The sequence below is a fragment of the Chenopodium album genome, chromosome 24 (genome assembly GCF_948465745.1).
Source record: "Chenopodium album chromosome 24, dcCheAlbu1.1, whole genome shotgun sequence".
Classification (NCBI taxonomy): domain Eukaryota; kingdom Viridiplantae; phylum Streptophyta; class Magnoliopsida; order Caryophyllales; family Amaranthaceae; genus Chenopodium; species Chenopodium album.
The window spans coordinates 34,122,012-34,146,820 of NC_137857.1; the positions used below are offsets into that span (position 1 = coordinate 34,122,012).

The window sequence follows — 24,809 nt, forward strand, 5'->3', positions numbered from 1 at the left end:
ATACCAACTTTGCTGTCTAATAATATGGTTAACTTATTCTTCTTAAATATATTTAATGTAGACCATGAGAGTGTTTTTATTTGTACTTTTACATGTCAAAATTTTTTTAGACTAAATCTAAAATAAAAATATTTAACACTATTATGTACATACAAAATATTAAAAGTAAAGTTTTATCTGCATAAAATATAATAATATATGAAAACTATAATATATTTATTTTTAACTTATCGATAACACTAGTTATATATTGAAATGATTCACAAGGGCAAGCATGATATTGAAGTATTGTTACTACTCTGTAATTGTATTGGATATATGGATCTATCATTGCATTTGAAAATTGAAACAGAATAGCTATGGTTGACCAAAACATTCTACTAGGATACTTCTTCTGTTTTTTTTTTAATTTACCTATTCATTTTCACAGTATGTTTTATAGTTGCAACTTCAAATATTAATGTATTTTAATACTCAGTATCATTATTGGTGAAATTCTAAGTCTCTAACATTATAAGACAAATATATAAGACTCAACTTATCTACGTAGTATAAAACGATGTTTTTTCTATACTCTAATACGAAGTATAAATCTAGCCATATAGGGAAGTAAAGTGCGTGTGTAAATAGTACAAATCATAAAAATGATCAAAGTGTTCTAATCTAAAAAACGAAGATTAACTAATTATTGCAATTAATTACTAAGCCCACAATTTTTCTTCCCATTTTCGGGGGAGGGAGGCAAGGGTTAGTCGGCGGGTTGTGACTTGTGAGGCGTGACTTGTGGGTCATGTAAAGAATATGCTAATTTTTCCATGTTAACTTAGCTTACACTACTAAACTTCTTCTTCTACTACTAGAACTATTATTATGAGATCGATCTCTAGCAAGGAAGTATGAGACAAATGTGTCTAAGTTGATTTGTAGTTCTTAGAAGTGCTTTTAGGGCAAATGGCAAATGTTGAAGTAGTGTCCTTAATCTACTTTCTAATAAGATTAGCATAGCTTTCAATATTTCACCACTTGCATAATTAATTTGCATATGCATTGAGTCGTTTTTTTGTTTCATTTGGTGGATTAGAGGTTACACATATACTGATATACAAAATACAAAATACATTTTTTTCATGGGTAACATAGATCTTTGTATGTATAGGTTCATTCTGACTTTGAAAAACGTTATAGAGTATAGACAATGTCATTTCTTCATTTGAGACGGGCTACACAAATGCAAAATATAATTATGTTTATTACCATATGATGGAGGCAGCATAGATCTATGTATGTAATGGTCGCGACTTTGACACATATCGTAAAGCTAGTTAGAGTAGTACGTACTAATCATATCATACGGAGCATTAATTAACATGATGAATAAACTAAGCAAAGGCATATTCTTGAGTTCTTGCTAACCTAAGTAATAATGTGGTACCCGACATACGCGGTGATGAAGAACTCGATCCAATTAAATGCCAATCATGGCATGTATAATAGATAATACTCACATTTCATAGTGGGAGGATGGACCAACCTTTAATGTAGATTGGGATGGTACGGATATATGCACTATGTAATATTAACTTTTTGTCTTTGTTTTAGAGAGGATCCAAAGTTTAATTTGGTTTAATATTATAAGTAGGACCACTTATATTATATGTGTGCTGATATGTGTAGCCCTCCTTGTTGGACTTCAAAGTTCATAAAAAGGCAAAACAACGAGAATGATTGAAGTTGGAATAATGGAATGAAAGTCAGAAATTTGAAGTATGTTAAGTCAAGAAGGTTGAGTACTTTATTTGAGTTTTTGTTTAGTGTGAAAAGGATGTAATGCATAGTACTCCGTATAACGAACACTGCATAAATAGAGTGGTAAATAAGTCATAAATTGGGTTGATCATACGTAATATATATTCTTAACTTTGTCATGTGATTTTATATGTATCCGAAAGATAATCAACTATAAGGTTCAATAGCATATAATTTTTGTTGCAAGTGATTGTTGCTACTAATGTGGTTTTTTAATGCAATTGGCAACTATGGTGGTCCCAATTGAACTATATTGGGTCAAGACTCAAGAGAAGCCGTAGGATAAGTAGTAGTGTTTGAAAACACAACAACTAACACATGTAATCGCCCTCAAATTATTAGAGTTTATGCCAAACTTGTAACAAGAGACGTAATCACGTAAAAGAGATCAAATTTTTGACGAAGAGAGTAAACAAAATACATGCACACTAGCCATTATTTTGCACGTCAAACGTGAACCCTCAAACAAACACCACAATACCATATATGGTAGTATGAACTTAACTTGTTCGAAATCAATATTTATCGGTTCTTAAAAAAAAAATACTAACTCCGTTTTTTTTAACTTTGGGGTATTAGTTGCAACTTTGGACTAAAAAAAATCGGAGGTAGTATGACAAAGATACCTAACCAAGCTAAGTATTATTGAATTATGCATAGTTTGTTTATGTTTATGAAACCGGCCATTATTATTCATTAATCTAGCTAGCAAAAAAACCTTCTGTAGTAATTTAACACCGGAAACTTGGACATGTTCTTTGTTAAGCCCTCAACTGCATATGAATAATAAAATCATAGTTTTGCATTATTCATGGAACTTAGCCAACTAACTGTTATCTTGTGTATTACATCACCACATGAATTATAATATCTAGGATTTAATTAATAAATAAAATTCTAGATGTATGAGAATTGATAATGAGACCTTAGACATATGGAAAAGGCACTCCTTATTCAACGCTGGCTAAAAGGAATCTAACCATATTTCCTACCAAAATACTCAAATAGTGAAAATTGTTGACTTATTTCATACCACATATTCACATTTTTACTATGATATTTATTGATAGAGAAAATGGCAAATTAATCATCTCTCTAAAATATAATTATAGACTTTATATATAGGAAGTACTTGGATTTTCCATATAATTTTTCTCTTCAATAAAGAGAAAAACCAAAAAAAAAAAAAAAAAAAAAAAAAAAAAAAAAAAAAAAAAAGGAAAGCTTGCATTAACTTGACATTTACCATAAGCTTTTGAACAAAAAGAGAAAAGACCAATGCAAATTGGTCTAATATTTCATTGAATGATCAAGTGAACAAAGGTTGAGGAAGACGTCCGATAGCAACACCGCCTTCTCGGCACCCGGAAAGTTGAAACAAGCGCTTGAAGCTCTTAAGTTGAACCATAACATGTTTGTAAAAACACATCTTAGTCTTAACAATGTTAGGCAACAACATAGTTTTTCTTAAACTCAAAAGTCTCTTACCAATTCTCACCTTTAATTTGCATATTCTTAACTTTAACCAAGAAGGCCTTAATGGTCTTCTTACTACCATTTGATCAGCTTGCTTCAATGTTTTGTAAATTAAAAATTGTGCCTCTCTTTGTTTTTTATCTTGTGGATCTTCTTTTTCCATCATAGTGTAACCATAACTATTAAAACTATTGTTTTTCTTGAATAAAGTTGCCATATTTTTTGTATATAATATGGTCTTTTTTTTATTTTTGTAGGAAAAATTTTGTGTACCAAAAATGTTGGAGAAAGAAGAGAAAAAGAGAGAGGTTATGTAATGAAATGAGGGTGGGAGGGATTTTGGTGTATATATATAAGTAGGAAGAAGTGAGGTACGTAGTCAAAGAATTAATATTTAATTTAAGGGTTTTTTTTTAAAAAAAAAAAAAAAGAATTAATTTAAGGGGTTTGGAAAAGCATACCATGTGCACTTTATGTTTAAGCACTAAATGGGAAAAAGAAATGAAATTACATGGAAATATATGAGGACATACATTATTTCAATTTGGAGCTGTCTTAGAGAAATTGATTAAGAATAATCGCAAATTGTAGTATTTATGAGTTTATTTATACAAATTAGAGTATGTTAATTACAAATAAAGAGTAATAATATACAAGTGTACATTATGATTAGTTATCCCTAATTACAAGTACAAGAAAATTAATTAAACAATTTTTAAGGTTGACTTTCATAGTGTAAATAAGAAAGTAGGAAATCTCTAGCTTCAATTACCCTCAGCCTCAATTGGCAAGATAAAAATACTTTCGTAAATAAATAAATAAAGGATCGCAGAATTACATCACTAGTCATAGGGGTGAGCAAAAATTCCGGGTACCCGGAATTGGAACGGGAACCGGTTAGGAACCGGCGGGTCCGGAACCGAGATTGGACCCGGTGGTTCCAATTCCGGGTAATAAATTAAGGTAAAGGAAAATGTTCGGTTGCGTTCATCATCATGCATCATGCATTCATACGTTTAGTAATAGAATTATATACTAAACAAAATTTAACTACTTTGTGTGTAATTTTTTTTTAAGCTTATCCTAAAAATGATGTCATGTTGATGGAAGTAAGGTAAAGGATACAGATTGGCCCAAAAAAAAAAAAAAAAAAAAAAAAAAAAAAAAAAAAAAAAAAACAATTATGGTGTTGTGAGGTACTTCAGTATCAATCATGCGAGTTATATATAATACGGAGTAATAGAAATTAAAAACAAAAAAGAAATTATTCAATCCTTTTTATTCAAACTCACAAATAAATATACATAGTGTCTAAGGTCAATCCACAATTCTATATTCTATAGCACTTATAAAAAAAAAAAAAGGTTATTTTTTCACTCATGATTCGTACTTCCAAGAGAAATTTTGCATAGAGGAAAAAAAAAAAAAAGACTACTTCTTGGTAATATTTTGGGTCAAATTCCAAGTATGGTCATTGGTCCATGCTTAATTAGATTGCTTAGATTATTAATATTATTATTGATATTGCTATTGGTATTAATATTAATAGAATGTCTTTCAAGAAGGTGAGATGGCCAATATCACGTCAAAAATAGAAGGCCAAATTTGACTGTATGTCATGTATATCTTCGTGCACAATAGTAGCTATTTGGCTGTTTGTTCATTGTTCTCTAGTAATTAAGCTTCCAAGTTCCAAGTCACAACTTATATTCAATCTACTTATCTACATTGCCTCATTTATTTGTCTCTAATTAGCGGTTCAATTCGTTCTTGGAATAAAATGAACATCTTTGTTCTTAAATTAGAGGTGATCAAAATTTCGGGTCGGGCCGGGCTTTAATGTAGTATCTCAAGTCCAAACCCGCAAAAAACAGCAAGCTTCTTAGGCCGGGTTCGTGTTTTAACAAAAAATACGTTTTTAATCTTGCCCAAACTAACCCTATTTTCGAGCCAGGCTAGCAGGTCGAGTCAATGTTGATTACCTCTATCTTAAATGTATTGCAATTATAATTCTTATAAAAAATCCGATAAAATTAGAACTATATACAATAGTGAGTCTCAAGGCACATCATTATAACTTTGTTTTTTCCTCTTACAAGTTATTTATAAGAGGTCTCTAAGACAATCCTAATTTAAATCTATACTATATACTAAAGTAATTACCGGAGGAGACACTTGGCATGATTTTATGAAAAATTTTCCCTCCAAAATGCTTTACTTTTTTTAAAAAAAAAAAAAAATTAAAATTTGTACTAAAATATTAAAATATTAAAGGATAGACATTAATAAATTCAAATTTTAAAAAAAAAATGTTACATAAGTCATTTAATTTCAATTAATTCTATTTCAATTGACTATTACTATATTATACTTTATAAATCCGTGCATTGCACAAGGCTAAAACTAGTTTTCTTTCATATAATAAAAAGATAAGTATCCTAAATCAAATTTCTGCTTTACATAAAGCAAGCCCATATATCCTTAAGATTTCTCCAATAATTTTAATTAAGCAATTGTGGTTTATGTTTTTTCTTACCTTTTTTTTTTTTTTGAAATTAATGCTTTTTCTTACTTTATTCAATGTTATTATTTGGAAATGTTAAGAACGTGAGGAGTAGGAGAACTCAAATCAAATAATTGATTATAGTCTTAAGACTCTTAACACACAAGAGGGTAGGTAAACTAAGTGTCAAATCAAATGATGGGTAAAGATTTGCAACTTTTTGAGTTCAAACATTTTGAACCTCTTATAGTTGAATGTCGCAATACACAATAGTAACATAAACGACATTGCATTTTGCATGCATGGACCATGGACCAATTTTCCTACATTATATTGTTAATTGATTTCTGTTTTTTTCTTTTAAAGATAAGTATTAGAAGACAATACGAATAATATGAACTTTCGTTCTCTTAAAATTAATAATTCTACATATTCCATTTTTAAAATAACTTGTAAGAATATACCTTAAAAAGTATGTGGTATTAACACTGTATGTGGTATTAACACTATATGTGACAGACATTAATCTCATCAAGTCACCGTAGTCCGTAGTAATATATATTACTCCCTCCGTCTCCGAAAAAACGACCCATTTAGCTTAATTTTAGTCCCAAAAAAGAATGACTCATTTGCATTAAAACACCCCACCAATTTGCAATAATATTTGTGCAAAATTAACTTCCCCATATAAAAATTTGATTTTTCATGTAATTTTATTACTTTCTTTCTGTATTTTTTTACAAACCTCATGTAAATTTATCTTTTCAATATACTTTTACTTCTTTTTATTTAACCTTCTTAATACCCGCGTAATCAACCCAAATGGGTCGTTCTTTCAGGGACGGAGGGAGTATATATAACATGCAAGGTTCTAGTACATAGAGATTTAGAGTCATCTTTTGAATATTAAAAATTAAAGTTATTAGTTGAGGATTTACGCTTTCTCATTCAATTGTTGCATTTTAATGATCGTTGTTAGATCCCAAAATATAATAATACGAGTATTAAATTTTTCAAAAGAAAGCTTGATTATTTATAATACTACTATATTGGATGATAAAGGAACAAACCTAAGGGTCTGTTCTAATTTACTGAACTGAACTGATTGGAGCTGAACTGAACTAAACCTAACCTAACTGAATTGAGCCGAACTAAATAGAGCTAAAATGAATTATTTATGAGAGAAGGAAATTAAGAACTGAATTGAACTGAACTGACTAGAGCTGAACTGAAATTAAGCTGAAAAAAAACAGACCCTAAATCTGTAAAGACATACTCAGATACTCTAGAAAGTAGAAACACGAACCAGCTAGATAGACTATTGAGATTTGAGAATTTGAGATCAAAGGAGATCGAGGAATAACAGGAATTTCACGAATTCCAAGACCCGTACCATGAGAGCAAGACTCACTTAGTCACTTTATTTACGTACAAGACAATAAAATGATTGCAAGAACTATAAAATAAGACATACATTAGTATATAGATGATGTAATAATCAAATTATTCATATGATTTAGCTTGGGAGAAACAAATGAGCGTTGAATCAATGCCATGATACATTAGTATGTAGAAAATATAAATGTAAATTACAGTATACACTAAACTATAGTATAGTAGCATTATTTTAAATTTATAATAATTATTAAGCACCGTCAAATACTTCAGGAAGCATGTTAGGTAGTTCAATTGATAAGAGTTTCAATTTTCAAAAGTCAAAGTCAAAGGAGTGAGAACACGAAGCATGAGCCCTGCCTGTTGCTACCATGTAAGCCACACTACACTCCCTTAACTTCGTAGCACTGACTATACAACTTGATGACCGAAGGCGCACCGCACCTATTGTTGATATTATTTTGTCCTCTAACCATATTATATAATTTTATGATATAAATATAAGTCGGTCTTATTCATAAACATGATGCCAAATAATTGTCAAGCTAAATTAATACAATTATTATCATTATAATTTATTAGTATTAGGTACGTAAGTCTTTCCAATCAATATGTTAAGATACTATCTGTACGTTTTTATGTTTTTTTTTTCATAAGGTTGTCTAAATTGATGTGCATGTGATTGCTCACAATTTTATACCGAAGAATTGCATGCAATAACATTGTTCAATAATCCGTCACTAAATACACATAAGTACATAACGATCATGAGGTTTGGGTATGATTATTTCAATCTTACTCATATCGCATTATCTCTCACTTCACTATATACGTATCTATGTGACAACTCCAATCATGCAAGTCGCATTTATAACTTAGTTTGTTTTTATCATCATTTTTACATAAATTACGTACTTTTATGTTGTTTTGAATATTTAACTCGATAACCTCGTGATGGTGAAATGGAAGTTCAATCAGTACGTATAATCAAGTCAGGTTACTTTTAAGTTTATATACTACATGTATTTTTATAGTAAAGAGAATCATAAGGTAAATGATGCACGCAGTAAGAGTATATGAGAATACATATATGATATCTCAAATTCTAGATAACATCTAAGTACGGAGGATATGGGAAGAGATAACATCTAAGTACGGAGGATATGGGAAGTTATGTACGGAGGAGCCTCCTAAATTTTATCAAGCAATGAGATTATTTGACATCCGACCACTACCTTTCTTAAGGCTTTAACGATGGAATAAAGCATTTCAAACTCGACATACTCTACCACTTAACTTAATCTCAACTCAAATGTTGTACTAAACATAACTTGAAATAGTCTATTAGAGTATTAGTACCCCCTAGACGTACCTGTACTTGGAAACTTAGAATAGATTTAATAAACTTGTACTAAGTCAAGTCATTAGTCTAAAATGTGTCATATTGCCCGTCTATGTTAACCAAAAGTTATGGCTTTAATAGTTTAATTAATTAAACCAATTAATTATAAGTGAGTATTTCTTAAGAATTGAAGAAGATGGCACCTCCTCGAAGACAGCAGATAAATGCATCTCATCGATCTCAAATCTCGAGCTAGCTGTTTTATTATCATACTTGCAAGCATTAACATGATAAGTTGCTTGCATGACTAATTTTTTTTTAAATGCTCTTTCCTCATCCTTTAATTAATTAATCTTTTTTTCCTTACTTCAACTCTTTACTAACACGATATTATAATTATCTTTTGCCCTGATCTTTATTTACAAACTTTTTTTGAATAAAATATAAGGTGAGAATAAAAAGAATTACCTCCGCACAATGAAGACACCAGACACCTAATACTTTTATCTTTCGCTCTTTACAAATTTTGTTACTTCCTTTTTTTAAGACTAAAAATGTGGTGCATATCATTTCATAAGCAAAAAGAGTGTTCTATAAGATAAAAGCATGTATAAAAATCCAATTTGTCAAAGTTGTTGATCAATAATTACGAAGTTATAGGTGATGAAAATTCTCTATGATTAGACAACTCTAATCAAACATAAGTCCAAGAATGTTTGAACTATGATGACCATAATGCATATAATAATGATGAAATTTCTCCTTGAATTATTTCATCAAAACGATAGTAGCATGCAGTTGGTGGCCTTGGTGCCCCTTAATTATAATGTGAATAGATCATATAAATTCTTTTACTCTATGAGTTATCATAAGGCCAGGCCCCAATTTAGGTATGTATATATCTTCTTTGGCATATCACATATACCTTTTCTCTGTAAAGAATTGAAAAGAATCCATATCAATGGAGGGTTTAATACACTATAACAACCAAAATCATCAAATTTGCGATAACACAATTAAGGATTAATCTTAAAAAAAACATGGAATTGGAATGCCTAGTTGGTGGTTGGAATAACTACCATTACAATAGATTTTCAAAAAAGCCTGTCGACCATTGAATCAAACTCATTCTTGAGACTTTAGAAATTTATTGGTTACTCAGTAGCCTATTTCGATTACAAAACAACTTTTATAATCTTAGGAGTCACTCCCCATATCCATTTCAATATAATTATGGAAAAACTCTCCAACAATAATGACCTAAAATTATGTATTATCCCTTCAATTTTAGATTTTAAACTTTTTTGAACCGAAAAGGAAAAAAGGCGATTATGGACTTCCCATGGACCATATGAGACCTCATGATTGAGGTCACGGCTTGGATAGTTGGAACCGTCTACTTTACCTCCTAACTGTCAATATAACTGATTACATGCATCAATGCATGTAATATGATATACATATCAGTATATCACTTATTAGCTTAATAGAATATTCTTTGCGCTACTCAAAGTAATGCTGACTTATCAACTAATTTGCTACTCGATTTGTTTCCCTATAGACACACCAAAAAGTAGTGATGACATTGAGATCAATTTAAATACACACAAAATATTGTCACAATCTCATGAATTCGTGATGATGAAGTTTATACAGCTTTCTACTTGGCACAACATGAAAAATAGAATCATAATTGTTAAAATTATCACAAAGCTTACCTACATAAATAATGCATTATTGTATATATTGATGTTACATAACTATAGGTTTTATGGGGGAACGGCTCATCTTAGAAAGTACGTACGAAGTATTATTTATGTAAAATCATTCACCCTTTTAATTGAAAAATTGATTAATTAAACCCAAAAACTGACACGAATATTCTTGTAAAATGGGTGATAATGAGTCAACATAGTAAACAAATCAAGCAAGTTGACAAATGACAATAATTAATAGTTTAATACAAATGGAAAGAAACGAAACTCCGAGACATAAAACGGGAGTTTTTCATAGTATATAGCATGCATGTGCATTTATAAATCACATTCATACTCTTAAAGTAGTTTGCATTGTTAATGACTAGTATAATCTTGCATTATGCTTCTCTTAAGTCTTAATTATACTTGATGTGTACTTAATCATCACCTAAATTTTAGCTAGTTGAATGTGCTAAAAATCCACTTTTTTTTAATTGAACATTAAATTTAATTATTTCGATAGCGTGTTGTTTTTAAAAATGATAAAGGTTACTTATCCATGTCTTTTAAAAAGTTCAAACAAACGCTTATGAATAATTTGCAGACATTTACGTCTTTAAAAATGTTTGTTTATTTCTTTACCCCCATTAATGATAAATGCTTTTTTTTTTTTTTTTTTTTTTTAACTGTATAATGCAGATATTTATACCCTTATAAAATATTGTTTACATATTTTCCTTCATTGATCAAATCTCAATCTATTGTTTTAAGTAGAGGTTAAGGTTCGATCAAATTTTGACCTCTCATACTTTTTGGTCTAAGATTCAATTCATCACTGGTTACTAGAGGTCTAAGTTTTACTATGACAGGCCTCAGATCATTTTTCCAAGTTCAAACATGTATGAGAAATACAATTTATATTTAACATCATGCTAGAGTATCACAGATTATTGACGCTTACTAATTAAGAGGATACTGAAAGTGTAATGGTCATTTTATTGACTTTATAATATGATTATTATAAGAGGAGTATATGACCGTGAAATCATTTGTTTGACAAAATAATACGAATAAAAAAAATGCAATAAATAAAGCAAAGAATTGAACGATAGACTTCTTCAACAATAGAGCTTAATTACTACAAAAAGAAGATTAGCTTCTTTTTTTTTTTTCCAATGACATAGATGAAAATCTCTTCTAAAAATTATATTATTGCAATCAACAATCAATATTTAGTTAACTAATTAAAGAAACTTTTACACTTTGTGGGAAGTGAAATTGTATAACAATAATGATATGATATGATTATATAAGAATTATAACTTCGTACATTCAATCAAACGATCAATTAACAACGAAAGAGAATGAAGCATCTTTTGGGCCCAAAGTAACCAACAAAAGAATAAAAAGAGGCAAGCTAAGAGACTCTCAACCGTGCCCTCCACTTGACAACCATACATTACACGTACTCTTTTTTGTTCACTACACCATATCAAGACACACAATAAACCAAAATTATTTGGAGTTAATTATAATTGGCGTTGACATTGAATTAGCACACTATCAATGGTATATGTTTCTCTTTGGTACAACTTTTGCCCTCAAATCACTATTTTCTTTTTTTTTAAGGCCAAGGTTATTTTAAGTGAATTATTATTATTATTCGAAATAGACCAACAAAACTATGCAAGACACTAATTTTGCCAAATAAACTCTTCATATAAGGAAAAGACCAACAATTTTTATTTGGGTCGGCAAATATATACAAATAATTCACATAATTGTAATTTAATTGTCTTAATTTGATGGTAAGTTAAGTTGTCACTCTCAAGCTACAACTATGATCATCATGCCATGCCACGTATTATTGGTTAGTTGATTTTTAAAACAAATATGGAGTATATAAAAGAAATTAAATAATAGGTACATATTTTAACGAATCATATAAAAAATATATTAAATTTATATCCTATCTTCTCTTGGTACTAAAAAAAATATTAAAAATATAGTAATAGAGTGTTTGATACTTTTGTAATCACACATATTTTTGTAATCATATTTCAAACTTCTTCTAATTGTAGTAGTGTTTTTTAACAAACCTGAAGTAATATAATTTGTTTGATAATTTAAATTTTATCGATAAAACAACTTCATATACTACCTCCGTTACAGGTTATGTGCAACGATTGACATAAAGCAGAGAGAAAAAATGTCTAATCGTTGCACACAACATGTAACGGAGGTAGTATAAATTTTCTTTTAAAAAAGAATTAACTTTATGTTACATTTCATAATAAAAAGGTTTACAATTTTACGTATGTGGTTGGTCACATGGTATTATTACTCTATTAGGAGCTACTCAGTCAGTTAGGGGTTGTGAGGTGAGGGTTATTCAGTCAATCAGGGGTTACTCATCAGGGGTTACTCAATCAGTATTTTGATGTGTGTCAGCTTATTGCGCCTGCAGACCAAATAAAAGCGCTGAAAAAAGAATTACAAGAAAACAAAAAACATATTTTAGGATGAATTAATTTATAAACTTAACCAATCGGTCAATTTCTTGAAGATTGGCGGCAACATATTTTGTGATTTATTTTCACCGAACCATTAAATTAATATGTCATCTTGACTACCATACAAGAACTTACACTTAATTCATAATTAACAAAAAGATGACCCATGTACTAAAAATTAAATTAAACTAACTTCCTTTTGCTATATGAATACCTAACTTGACCTGTTATTCTGTTGATATATTTCCTTTTCAATCGCAAGCTTCTAAAGGAGAAAAATATTAAAGAAAGAATGAAGCATTAAAAATTGCATGGCTTTGATCAAAATTATTACAAGCCAAAAAAAATGACAAAGACTCTCATTCAGTTGATTTAGGAGTTTTTATTTAATATATTTATGTTCAATTGTATACATTGATTTTTTTTTTTTTTTTTTTTTTTTTTGTTCAATTGTATACATTGATTTTTTTTTTTTTTTTTTTTTTTTTTTTTTTTTTTTTTTGAAGACAAATGTATACATTGTAAACAATGGGCTAGGAATGAAGTAAAAAGAATTCGATGATGATAAATAATGAAGTTGATATAAGCGAACTTTGTCTCAAATTCAACTTTAATATCCTTCTACAAATTGGTGTATATATTTTATCATGCAATCATATAAATGTATCATTTTGATTTATTGATTCATATAATCATTTGGTTGCTCACTTATTTTCTACAAGTAATTAAAGAATTATACAATAATATACAGATTTTATTTATTAATTTAATTTTTTTTAATACGTAGCTAGTATGAAAAATAATCTTGCTAAATTGACAGATCTCACAAATTTGTCTACCCAACTACGCAGGTCTACACCTAAAAGTATTGGGATAAGAAGAATGATGTCGTGGAGAAAAGGAATATCCACTCAAAAGACAAGTAGATGGCAAGATTCCATATAATATAATCAAAATTAGTGACATATACATGTTGCACAGTTATAATTTAATCAAAATTAGTGACATGAACATATTACACATTTATACAACCTAAAAAGATATGGAGAAGAAATCAAATTAGTAGATTTTAAATTTAAATTAAATGATTTAGGGCCTGCGTCCGATTTATCGAAAAAAAATTAAACTGAACTCAACTGAAATTGTTTATTCTCTTGCTTAGTGAATGTCATCATACTGCATGGCTAGCCAATTTGTCAACTCTAATATACTGCATGGCTAATTCGTTCTGTAGTATTCTAGTAGCCTTATTATAACGTTTTATTTTTTTTTTAATAAGGTAAATTACATGGTGGGAGTTAGGTACTTGTCAAGTTGTCAGCATATTTCATGCCTAAACCAATTGCATGGACAATGTATGTAAGCAGAACTATTTTAGAAATCAAGAGAAAATTGACAAATTTTCACAAATCTTTAGTACAGTATGATTTATTCTTTATTTTAAACTTTTATTCTAGATCAATGACTTCATTCCTAAAAATAAATAAATAAATAAATAAAAATAAAAAAATTTAGGTGTCAATTATGAGTAGCTAATTAACAGTTTGTTTACTTCAACATCAATATCCTAATTTGTAAACAAATTGCCTAAGCCTAGAATAGCAATCGAATATATATTCTCATCATAGATTATGCAACCGTCTAAAGGGAGAGAAGAATTTTTTTTTTTTTTTTCAAATAAATATCGTGACATTTAATCCATGTACCATGGAGATTCGAGGTGGGAGCGATATAATTCTACCACTTTATCCTCTTCCAACATAGGTAATGTAACCTTGAACATACTACCTCCGTTACACATTATTTACAACGATTAGACATTTTTCCTCTTTACTTTATGTTAAATCGTTGCAAATAATGTGTAACGGAGGTAGTATAATTTATAAATCAGGTCCCTACTGTATCTCATAGCTAAGTACATGAAATAATGTAAAAGGTACAAGACTACAAGTACAAGAAATATGGAATACTATTTAAAATAATTGCGAAGTATTTTTTACTTAAGAACATATGTATCCAACAATTAAGAAAGAAGGCAGCATACTACCTAGAGATGACCGAGAAACATGTAATAGACGAGGGAACAATAAGAAGTTTACAAGCATTGCAAAAACGCACACCACTTATCGCTAGTATGTTTTGGCAGGTTGAGGTCATCATACATCATATGTTTTGGAAACACAATATATACAGAACTTTGTCGACCTAAGAACTAAGCATCATACAATTTTCTGAAGTGTGACTCAAAAAAGACATGGGAGCACAGTTCTGTTACTCGATTATTCACAAAGGTAAAGTCGATCACAACCACATGAATACAGAATGCATATAAATAAAAAGGTATCTAACCAACTGATCCTTCAAGTTTGATGCTCATAAGTTGGTTCACTTCTGCACCAAACTCGTCTGGAAGCTCGTTGAAGACATCCTTGCAAAACCCAGATATCATGGCAGCCATTGCCCGTTCATAGTCAATTCCTCTTTGCTGGAAGTAGAAAAGTTGATCTTCTCCAATTTTGGATGTGCTAGCCTCATGCTCGATCCGTGCAGAAGGATTCTTTACCTGTTCATAAACATTAGACAATCAATGACAAAGCACAAGCAGCAATCCTAAAAATAAGTTAAATGATGAGCGTAGAAGTCATTGAATGTCGGACATTCAGAGACTCAGCACAGCCCATTTAAATGTTTGGAATAATAAGAGGGGGATACAGCTTCGTCATTTCCATTAAAGCTAGAATTGCCTTGATTAGTTTGCCACTTGCATCACTCCCTAATTATGACAACCGTAGATAAAGCTAATCAAATTAGGAGCAAAGGAGAAGGGGATAAAACTAAGGAGTCAGACCACTAATTTGTACTCAAAATTAGGAAAGTAGCATAAGCAGCTATTCATAGCATCAAACCAGCAATCTAAAAATGATCGTGGCTTAACAAGACAACAGCCAAGCTGATCTGGTAGTCGCTAGCAGAGAAGAAGAAGAAGAAGAAAAAAAAAAAAAAAAAAAAAAAAAAAAAAAAAAGAGAGAGAAGAAGAAAAGCAGAGCATTTGGTATGGGGAGACATAAAACTCCACATCTTCAACTGAAGGGACTAGGCCTACACAATAGAAAGTGAAGCACATGGAGGAACACCGGAAGCAAGCAGACAATAATTTAAATTAGCAAAGGTAGTGCAAATTGTGATACTCAAACAAGCTGCCAAAATAAAAAACACTTATATTGCTTCCTATGCCAATACATGAGTTGACAACCAATATCCCCTGGCTTCTAGGAGAACACAATCAATCATTATCATTCATATCTGAGGTGCCCGTAGACTTGTTCAGAAAACATAAGACTTGGTAATAAAGTGCAAAAGGTGTAAAGACTAAAGACTATAATGGAGAAACCTCATGTTTCAAGTATTTACTCAATGGAAGGGGGAGATACTTACATCTTATAACAAACCCTGAACTACTGTGTTAAATGGAAATAGGGAAGCTAAAAGGCAGGGCAGAAGGTACTAGTGCTTTAGTCAACCAGTCACTACTGGGCATCTAGAGAAAATAAGATAGCGTGCTATTAAAAAACAGGATACAATTCCATATTACCCTATTCAAGTAACTTTGGAGAAGTTCATTATGTGGGAAAAATTGAGGGTGGGATTGGGAGTCATAATCCCAGTTAAACAAAATCCCTAGTCCCTTATTTGTATGAACGGATTAGGAATAAATCAACGGGAATGTATGAACAGATTAGGAATAAATCAACGGGGATGGGAATTGGAGGCGCCCATTCCAACCATTTTGAGAGATAGATCAAAACCCTTTTGCTATTCATGAAAGGGAATGGGGGGAAGAATAGCTATAAGGGTAGACCGGTAAATTTGTAAGTTAATCCCAAACTATTTCAAGACTACCCAAACAAGGAAATGAGACTATTTTTATGTATTCCCAACACCAATTTCCGTTCCCCATCCCCAAACTTCCATTCCCCATCCCCAAACTTCCATTCCCAGTCCTCAAACTCCCTTTCCCACTCCCCATACGGCCATACCCACCCCCAAAGTTGCTTTGGCTGGACTGTGCTGCTGATTTGCATCAACTCCATTTGAATTCAGCATTACATGTTCTAGAAATTTTCGATTCTAATTATGACAGACATTGAATTGATAGAGAGCCTCAAATTGAAAGTAAAAAACTATGAGAGTAAAGGACAAATTTTAGAGGTGAGTCAGATCAAACGTTCATAATCCCAGTTAAGAATATAAAAAATAACAGATTTATTTCCGAAAGGATGAGACCGGCTGCATGAACCAAGACTCTATCACTCTGGTCATCCACAACAATTCCCTATCTTAATTTTTCTATCTAGTGCTACATGCTCTTGCAAATCCCTTTCTTCATGCCATTCTAAACTCCCTCTATCCAAGCTAGCTTTGGCCTCCCTCAAATCCACTTGTAAACCTCCATTGTCCCAATTCTGCTCCTTGCTTAGTGGTGCATCCTCTGGTACACATCTCACATGCCGCTCTCCTTCATCTTATCTACATCTTAATTTTATCCCCCTAGGTGTTATCACACATCCATCTCAACATATGTATCTCTACAACATTAATTATTAACATTCTCCCAATCTCCTTTTTTACAAAAATTTGTTATACCAGTTGAAAAAAAAGTCACAGAAGCAGCAACTGATAACAGCAAAGTAGCAAACTAACAATTGTCAAGTCTTCAATAGACGATTGATTAAGCAACATTATTCCTCATACTTTGTAAACTTTGTGAAACTTCCTGCTTTACCACTAACTCACTAAGGCATATTTTCAAGACAAAAGGGAACTAAATCATAAAGTGTTTCCAACATTATCCTATCCAACAATGAGGTTGCAGGTTGAAGCTCATGCATTCCCGTGGCTAGATAGTGAAACCAAGCCCCTGTTCAGTTCACCTTACAAAAATAATTTCACTTCGGTAAAAATAATTCTAATTCGGTAAAATAAGTTCAATTCGGAAAAATTAATTCCATTTCAGTAAAAATCTGTAACTCTAAAGAAGAAATGTAACAGAGAATCAGTAAAAAAATAATTTCAGTTTAGCAAAATTATTTTCAATTCAGCAAAAATAATTTCAGTTTAGGAAAAATAAATTCAGTTTAGGAAAAATAAGGTGAAGTGAACAAGGCCTATACAATGGGTTTGAGAATTTACATATCTGAACTGAATAAGGCCTACCAATTCCACCCCCACCCCCAACAAAACACACACACACACACAAAAAGAGAGAGAGAGAGAGAGAGTACACCAGGACACTTGGCACTACCCAAGGCCCCAAGGCCAACAGTGGTAGCAAAAAGTTGCCTTTTCCAGCTAGAAAAAGGAGGGGTGTAGGGGAGGTTGAAATAGAGCGTGAAAAAGAGATATAAGATTATCAATCCATTGTTCCAATGTAAGGCATCATTTATACACTAATTAAAATTAGTAGAGGCAAGCAACCAAGTATAAGTCCGTATGATCAAATGAGTATAGCCAGTAAGAATTTGACTCCGCTTATATGAGCCTAAAATTTGTCTCAATTGTTGCCTATATGTATGGATTGACCACCAGAATCTCCTGGCCTTTTAGTATTGAGTACATAAATATACAGGTCGTGTAGTGCTGCCAATCGCCAGTCATTGAATAGCAGGAGAGATCATTGATGGTGGATTATTTAAAAATCAAGAATTGTCACATCCTACCATGTAATACACACTGAGGTCAGGCCACACTAAGGCATCATCACATACAAGAGAAGGGGAAAAAAGGGACTTGATGGGCTGGAGCAGCATCGGGCTGAGTAGCTTGTGGATTGTAATAGAATTGTTGAGCGTCGTGACCTAAAGTCACCACTAGAGAGTAGTGGCCTCAAGCCACCCCCCTGTAAACAAAGTTCCTACTTTTGAATGAAACATTCACCTCATTTCCCTCAAAGATTTCATCTTTTACATTTGCTTGTTTAATATTTCATTGCAGACTTAGTAATCTGTTACATACCACAATTAATTTATACTTGAGGGGAAAAAAACAAAAGGCAGGACAGAAATGTTCTTAGCCTAAGAGTTACGGTCCAAATAGATCATAACACTGAGCCTCTTTATTAATGCATTTTCATGCAGACACTTAGAAGACCATTTAACCATTCCCAAGTTTCTGATTAGCCTTACATATTACCTAAATAGAAAAAAAAAATCACCACAACTTTGTACATTGTCATACTCTAATTCTACCTCAGAATATTCACTAGTGTGCAATTAAAATAGGCTTATTTTACTAATAAAAAATAGGAGTTGGTAATGAGTGTACCAAGCATAGAACTGTACTGCAAGCTATTGCCTATTGCTTTTCAGAATAATTGGAGATCTTCTAACAGTGTTTAGGGCCAGATAAACAGCACAAGATGATCAAACGGCTATATCTATCTGGATAATCAAAAATACATGTGTATACCAAGTTCATGAATAAAAAAAAATTGGTAATGCAATTCAAGAACCAAAATATATTGGCCAATGAAGAAATGACTAATGATTAGTATTCAAAGTAATCAGCATTTCAAGTTCTCATTAATCTGAGCTGGCTTCAAGTTAGTTAACAGTGATTGTAATTAAAAATGAAGCAAGCAGGTGCAACTTAGCTAGGCTTGTCTAAGAGTCGCAAGCTGTTCCTCTCCTCCACATGTTTACTGGCCTTGCTTGCTGACTTCAAGTCAGAAACCATAGAGGGCAGTGTGACATAAATCTCAATTACATAGTTTGTCATAAACAAGATGTCTATTAAGTACAATTTAGTAGGTTATATCTTCACCTCGAAGCTAGTATTAACCAAAAAAAAAAAAAAACAGAGCTTTTGGCTTTTATTGCCTATGCAACACAACGTCTATACTTTTTTCATAAGGTGAAATCTAATTGATATTGAAATTTGTGTATAAGCCTTTAGAACATCCATATTTGAAGGATGCATCCGTAGATAAGGGGGATAATTTCAATACTCTCATGTCTAGTGCAAATTGCTAAGAGAAGAGGTTTTTGTACTTGTTGGAAGTAGGATAATACAAAACTTATTTGCACAAAAAGCGTCAATGAAAAGATGAAGTAAACGAGAGTCGCAACTCTAAAATTACCAAGTTACGAAAACTAAGTTACAGGCAATGGTAGGCACATAGGAAATAAAAGTGAAAGTTTATAATGATTGTTTATAGAATCAGATTGATTACTGGAGTACCAACATAAATGAGCAAGCAAGAGAGAAAATTAAAATGAGACTTCTGTTCGAATTTCTCCAAGTAAGTTTTTACATAATCCTACAAATTGTTTACATGTTTATATGATATACTATATTAACTCTAATGAAACAACTCCATTAGTCCTTTGTTCTCAGCATTTTTTCAATATATGTTCCACTGTGCCCCACAACATAATCCTCCAACATACTTCCTTCTAACCATTGCATCATTGTACAACTCAACGTATGAAATAAGTATTGAATTAAAATAACTCACTCTAAGTCCTATTCTAGTATTCTTTGTCGCTAGTTGATTATTAGGCTTTTTTTTAGGATAATTCTTGGTGAGGATCAATGATTTCTGATAAGGGCTACCAAATTCACTTTACAACTATACATATGTTCAAATAAATTATAATTAAAACTTTAAAAGTTTAGATAGGGTGAACTTTGTTGAAATAACCAAGTATAAGAAGGTGAATCTATTTGAAAGTGTCACTAACTCCCTATAAGTCTAAAATGCATAACAATTGTCATATTATCATTAACCAACGTCAGCATTATCTTTGAAAACATAAAACCTCTTCTTTTCTTCACAACTAAACATATAGGGGGGGGGGGGGGGGGGGGGGGGGGGGGGGAGGGTTAAGAGAACTCTACTTCTAAGAACATCAGCAATATTTAGTGGCCTATCAAATACAATACAGCTTAAAGGCAATCCAAAATAATCTTAAACCAAAAACAAAGTTCAGACAATTTTAATTCAAGTGCTCCACTGAAAATAATACCAGCATAAGAAAACACATACACATGTAAAATGAGAAGTATAAGAAAACATGACATCTTCAAGGAAATACCTGAATATACGGATAAGTATTTGCAGCAGCTTTATCCCCGATAAGCATAGAATCACATTGTGAGGAATTCCGAGCATTTTCTGCCTTCGATTGGACCTGAACTAAACCTCTATAAACATTTCTTGAGTTCCCAGCTGAAATACCCTTGGATATAATTCTACTTTTGGTATTTTTGCCCTTATGTATCATCTTTGTCCCAGTATCAGCCTGTTGGTAATTATTAGTCAAAGCCACAGAATAAAACTCACCCACCGAGCCATCTCCCTCCAAAACAACACTTGGGTACTTCCAAGTAATAGCTGACCCTGTCTCCACCTGTGTCCATGATATCTTTGATCTTTCCCCTGAACATAATCCTCTCTTAGTAACAAAATTGTAAATCCCACCTTTCCCTTCTTCATCACCAGCATACCAATTCTGTACCGTAGAGTACTTAATCTCCGCATCATCATCAGCATACAACTCAACCACAGCCGCGTGCAACTGGTTTGTGTCATATGAAGGGGCTGTACACCCTTCCAAGTACTCGACAAAACTACCCTCATCAGCAACAATCAAAGTCCTCTCAAACTGCCCGGTTTCAAAGGCATTAATCCTAAAATAAGTCGAAATTTGCATAGGACACCTAGTACCCTTAGGTATATAAACAAATGACCCATCACTAAACACAGCTGAGTTCAAAGCAGCATAGTAATTATCATCACAAGGCACTACCCTCCCCAAATACTTCTTAACTAAATCAGGATACTCCCTTATCGCCTCCGAAATCGAGCAAAAGATCACCCCCGATTTCTCTAATGTCTTCCTATGTGTAGTCGCAATCGAAACACTATCAAGAACAGCATCAACAGCCACATTTCTACCGCTAACATTAGCTAAACGATTCCTTTCATTCAAAGGCACACCCAATTTATCAAAATACTTAAGAAGCTCAGGATCAGCTTCATCTAAGCTATTCAAAGTGGGCTTTTTCTTAGGAGCAGAATAATAACATAAATCCTGAAAATTAATTGGTGGGTATCGATTATCTGACCATTTTGGTTCAACCATCTTCAAAAATTTACGATATGAACTCAATCGAAACTCAAGCATCCAATCAGGTTCTTCTTTTAGGGCAGAAATTAACTTAACTGTTTCTTCAGATAACCCTTTTGGGATTGTAAAAGAATCAATTTTTTCACTAAAACCCCATTTATACTCCCTTTTAAGGAATCTCTGAAGTGGGTCATCTTCATTTTTAGGAATTAAAGCAGGAGAAATTGATTTATTACCTGGGTCAGAAGTAATTGTTGCGCTTGAATCGTACCCAACTTCAGCTCTAATTTTTGTGAGATTTGGGAATCTGGGTTTTAGGGTATTGGGATTTTGATGAATTAAGGTCGATGATGGTGGGTCGCAAGAGGGTTGAAGAGAGAATCGAGAGATGGTGTTTGCTAGTAGAGATGCCATGGCTGATTTTTTTCCGCAGAATGAATAATTATCGAAGAAGATGAAGATGATGTTTTTGAGTGGAAGTAAATTTAGGAGGAAATTCTAAATTTGTAGTTATGCTTTGATTTTTTGTGGCTGTGAAATTTGGGAGACTCGTGGATGACACGAACCATCTTGGATCATATGGCGGTTTCAAGAATTTTAGTTCATCTTGGATTTCTGGGCATTCTTGACCCTTGGTTAGTTCGATGGGGTGAAAAGGATGGGCATTGGTGGAGTTGGGTTGGTGATGCCTTAGAGGCTTAGACTTGAGTACTTGGCTAGACAAGTAGGCATGGGCACATACCACGTACCATTGAAATCACGGTTTATATTTAGAGGCCCTGTTATATTTGTTTTTTTACAAGCTATATAAGTTAAGATAACGGTTATGGTGTGTTTCTATTCACCTGATTTTCGCTGATATGAACTTATCTTAACTAAACTTATGAACTTATTACACTCGAAATAAGTGAAAATAAGGTTAGCTTAAGTTTATTTCACGACTAAAATAAGAGTTTTTTTTTTTTTGATAAGTTGAAGTGAGTTCATTTAGGTCTAGATTAGAGACAATCATATAAATAGAACGCACATTATGTTGTGTTACTATGTTTATTCGAATCCTCAACTTCTCTCAATGCTTAGTGATGAATAGTGACCTATTTTCGGGTTGGTATGATTGTGTGGCTTATGCATAAAAAAAAAGATGTGGTCCAACAAAATCGAATCGTGTTAGGTCATTGGTTGTCTAGTTGAGCTCAAGTTGGATTGGGCCTTTTCATGTTGTGCAAGGTTGTCGACGGGCTAGCCTAATCCAATGACAAATTTGTGAAAAGTTCTTCAATCTCAAGTGTGTGAAATCTTCTTCAATCAAGTTTGCCATAATTTATAGCTAGCTCAAACATACAATTGACTTGCTATGAAAGGGTCACCAAAAATAAAAGAGCAATAAGCTAAAAAAAGCTAACTCGACAAATGCATACAACCAAAATATAGCACTTATATAATAGGAAGTAGTTAATAATAGACCATATTGTCCCACAAATAAAACATTAATTAAAGTCTTAACCCTAAACCCTATCTCTATCCTAACACCAATTCTTCACTAAGATTAAAATCCCTTACAGAATATTATGAAATGACGGGAATGATAGTTAATGATAAGTATGACAACGGTTGTGCCAAGTTGGATGTGTGAGAACCCCTTACTTGTAGGGAAGGTGTTCCATTTTGGGTTCAAAACTTGAACACATAGTTTTCTTATATTCCTATCACGTTGATTGGCTTAATTGAAGTGTCTTCGATAAATGCAATTACTAGATATATCAAGAATCATTATTATGGAGATAATAAGTTCGTTCTCTTGGGTCGTCATCATCTGTTACTAGACTATGAACGATGATCTTTGGACTAGTCAAATGGCCCAAGGCCCGCTAGAATGGATTCTATGAGGTCACACACAAGGGTATTAGGTTAAATAAGTTAGAGGCCCATTAATGGGCCTCATGAGGATATGACAAGCCATGTAGGGAGTAGGGCTAGTGTGGTTAGAAGTGGGCTAAGTGTTTGGGCTTCACATGTACTCTAACTATATATGTGATATATAAATAGAGGTCATGCCTAGGGTTGACATAAGTCATAATTTACCCATATAGTAAATTGTGAAGCAAGCAACCAAACACTATACCCCTCTCTCTCACACGCCTCTCTCTCTTCCTCCCCTTGTTCGTACGGTACGAACACCGGCGCACGGTGGTCGCACGGTAGTGGTGGTGGTGGTGGTTCGTGGCTCGTTTGTCTCCTCTCTTCTCTGTCAAAGGTTGATTGAAGCGTTCAATCACGACTAACTAGCATTAGTGGAGGTTTAAATTGTGCCCGTGGACCAAGTAGAGGAATCACGCTTGGGGTTCTTTATCTCCCATTGTTTTTGCCCGATCGCACACGGAATCACGCTTCAAAGGTACAATTATATGTTCTTTTATGTGTTATGCATTAGATCTTGGGATTAGGTACTGTATGAATATGATTCATGTTTTTTTCCGAATTTAGTACCTATAAACTCTTACATTAATGTGCCAACGCGCGTGGTTTTACATGCTCAACTTGAAAAAAGGTATTGAGATACTTCGTATGACATAAAATGGAAATACAATATATTGTGAATATTGTAATATTAGAAAGTTAACTAATAATTCGATTCTAGTATTATGAGTTGAATTCAGGATTACAAGAATATCCCGTACATGTTAATATAATATTATATAAAGATTTATACTATAACAAGAAAATTCACAAGATATACTTTGTATACACTATGATGAAAGGTGCACCTAAAAGTATTTCTTTTACTCATTTTAATGGGTATTACTCATATAGTCACCGAATGAGCAAAAAAAATAACCTTGATTACACCATGCATATGGGTTTATATATTTTTTTTATTTAGAAAACTAATTGAAAATAAGAATTATAAAGTTATATATAATACCTTGTGATTGCTGTGAAGCCGTGAAC

General features: G+C 32.3%; 1 protein-coding gene across 1 annotated transcript; it reads right to left on the bottom strand.

The window, feature by feature from the left end:
• Positions 1–14,683: 14,683 nt before the first annotated feature.
• Positions 14,684–22,381, bottom strand: LOC145611172 (iron-sulfur cluster assembly SufBD family protein ABCI8, chloroplastic-like). Its single transcript, XM_081666454.1, has 2 exons — positions 20,826–22,381; positions 14,684–15,295 (listed from the first exon to the last, which is right to left on the bottom strand). The coding sequence occupies exons 1-2, from the start codon at positions 22,272–22,274 to the stop codon at positions 15,077–15,079; spliced, it is 1,668 nt and encodes a 555-aa protein (XP_081522580.1). The 5' UTR covers positions 22,275–22,381; the 3' UTR covers positions 14,684–15,076.
• Between the last annotated feature and the right edge of the window lie 2,428 nt (positions 22,382–24,809).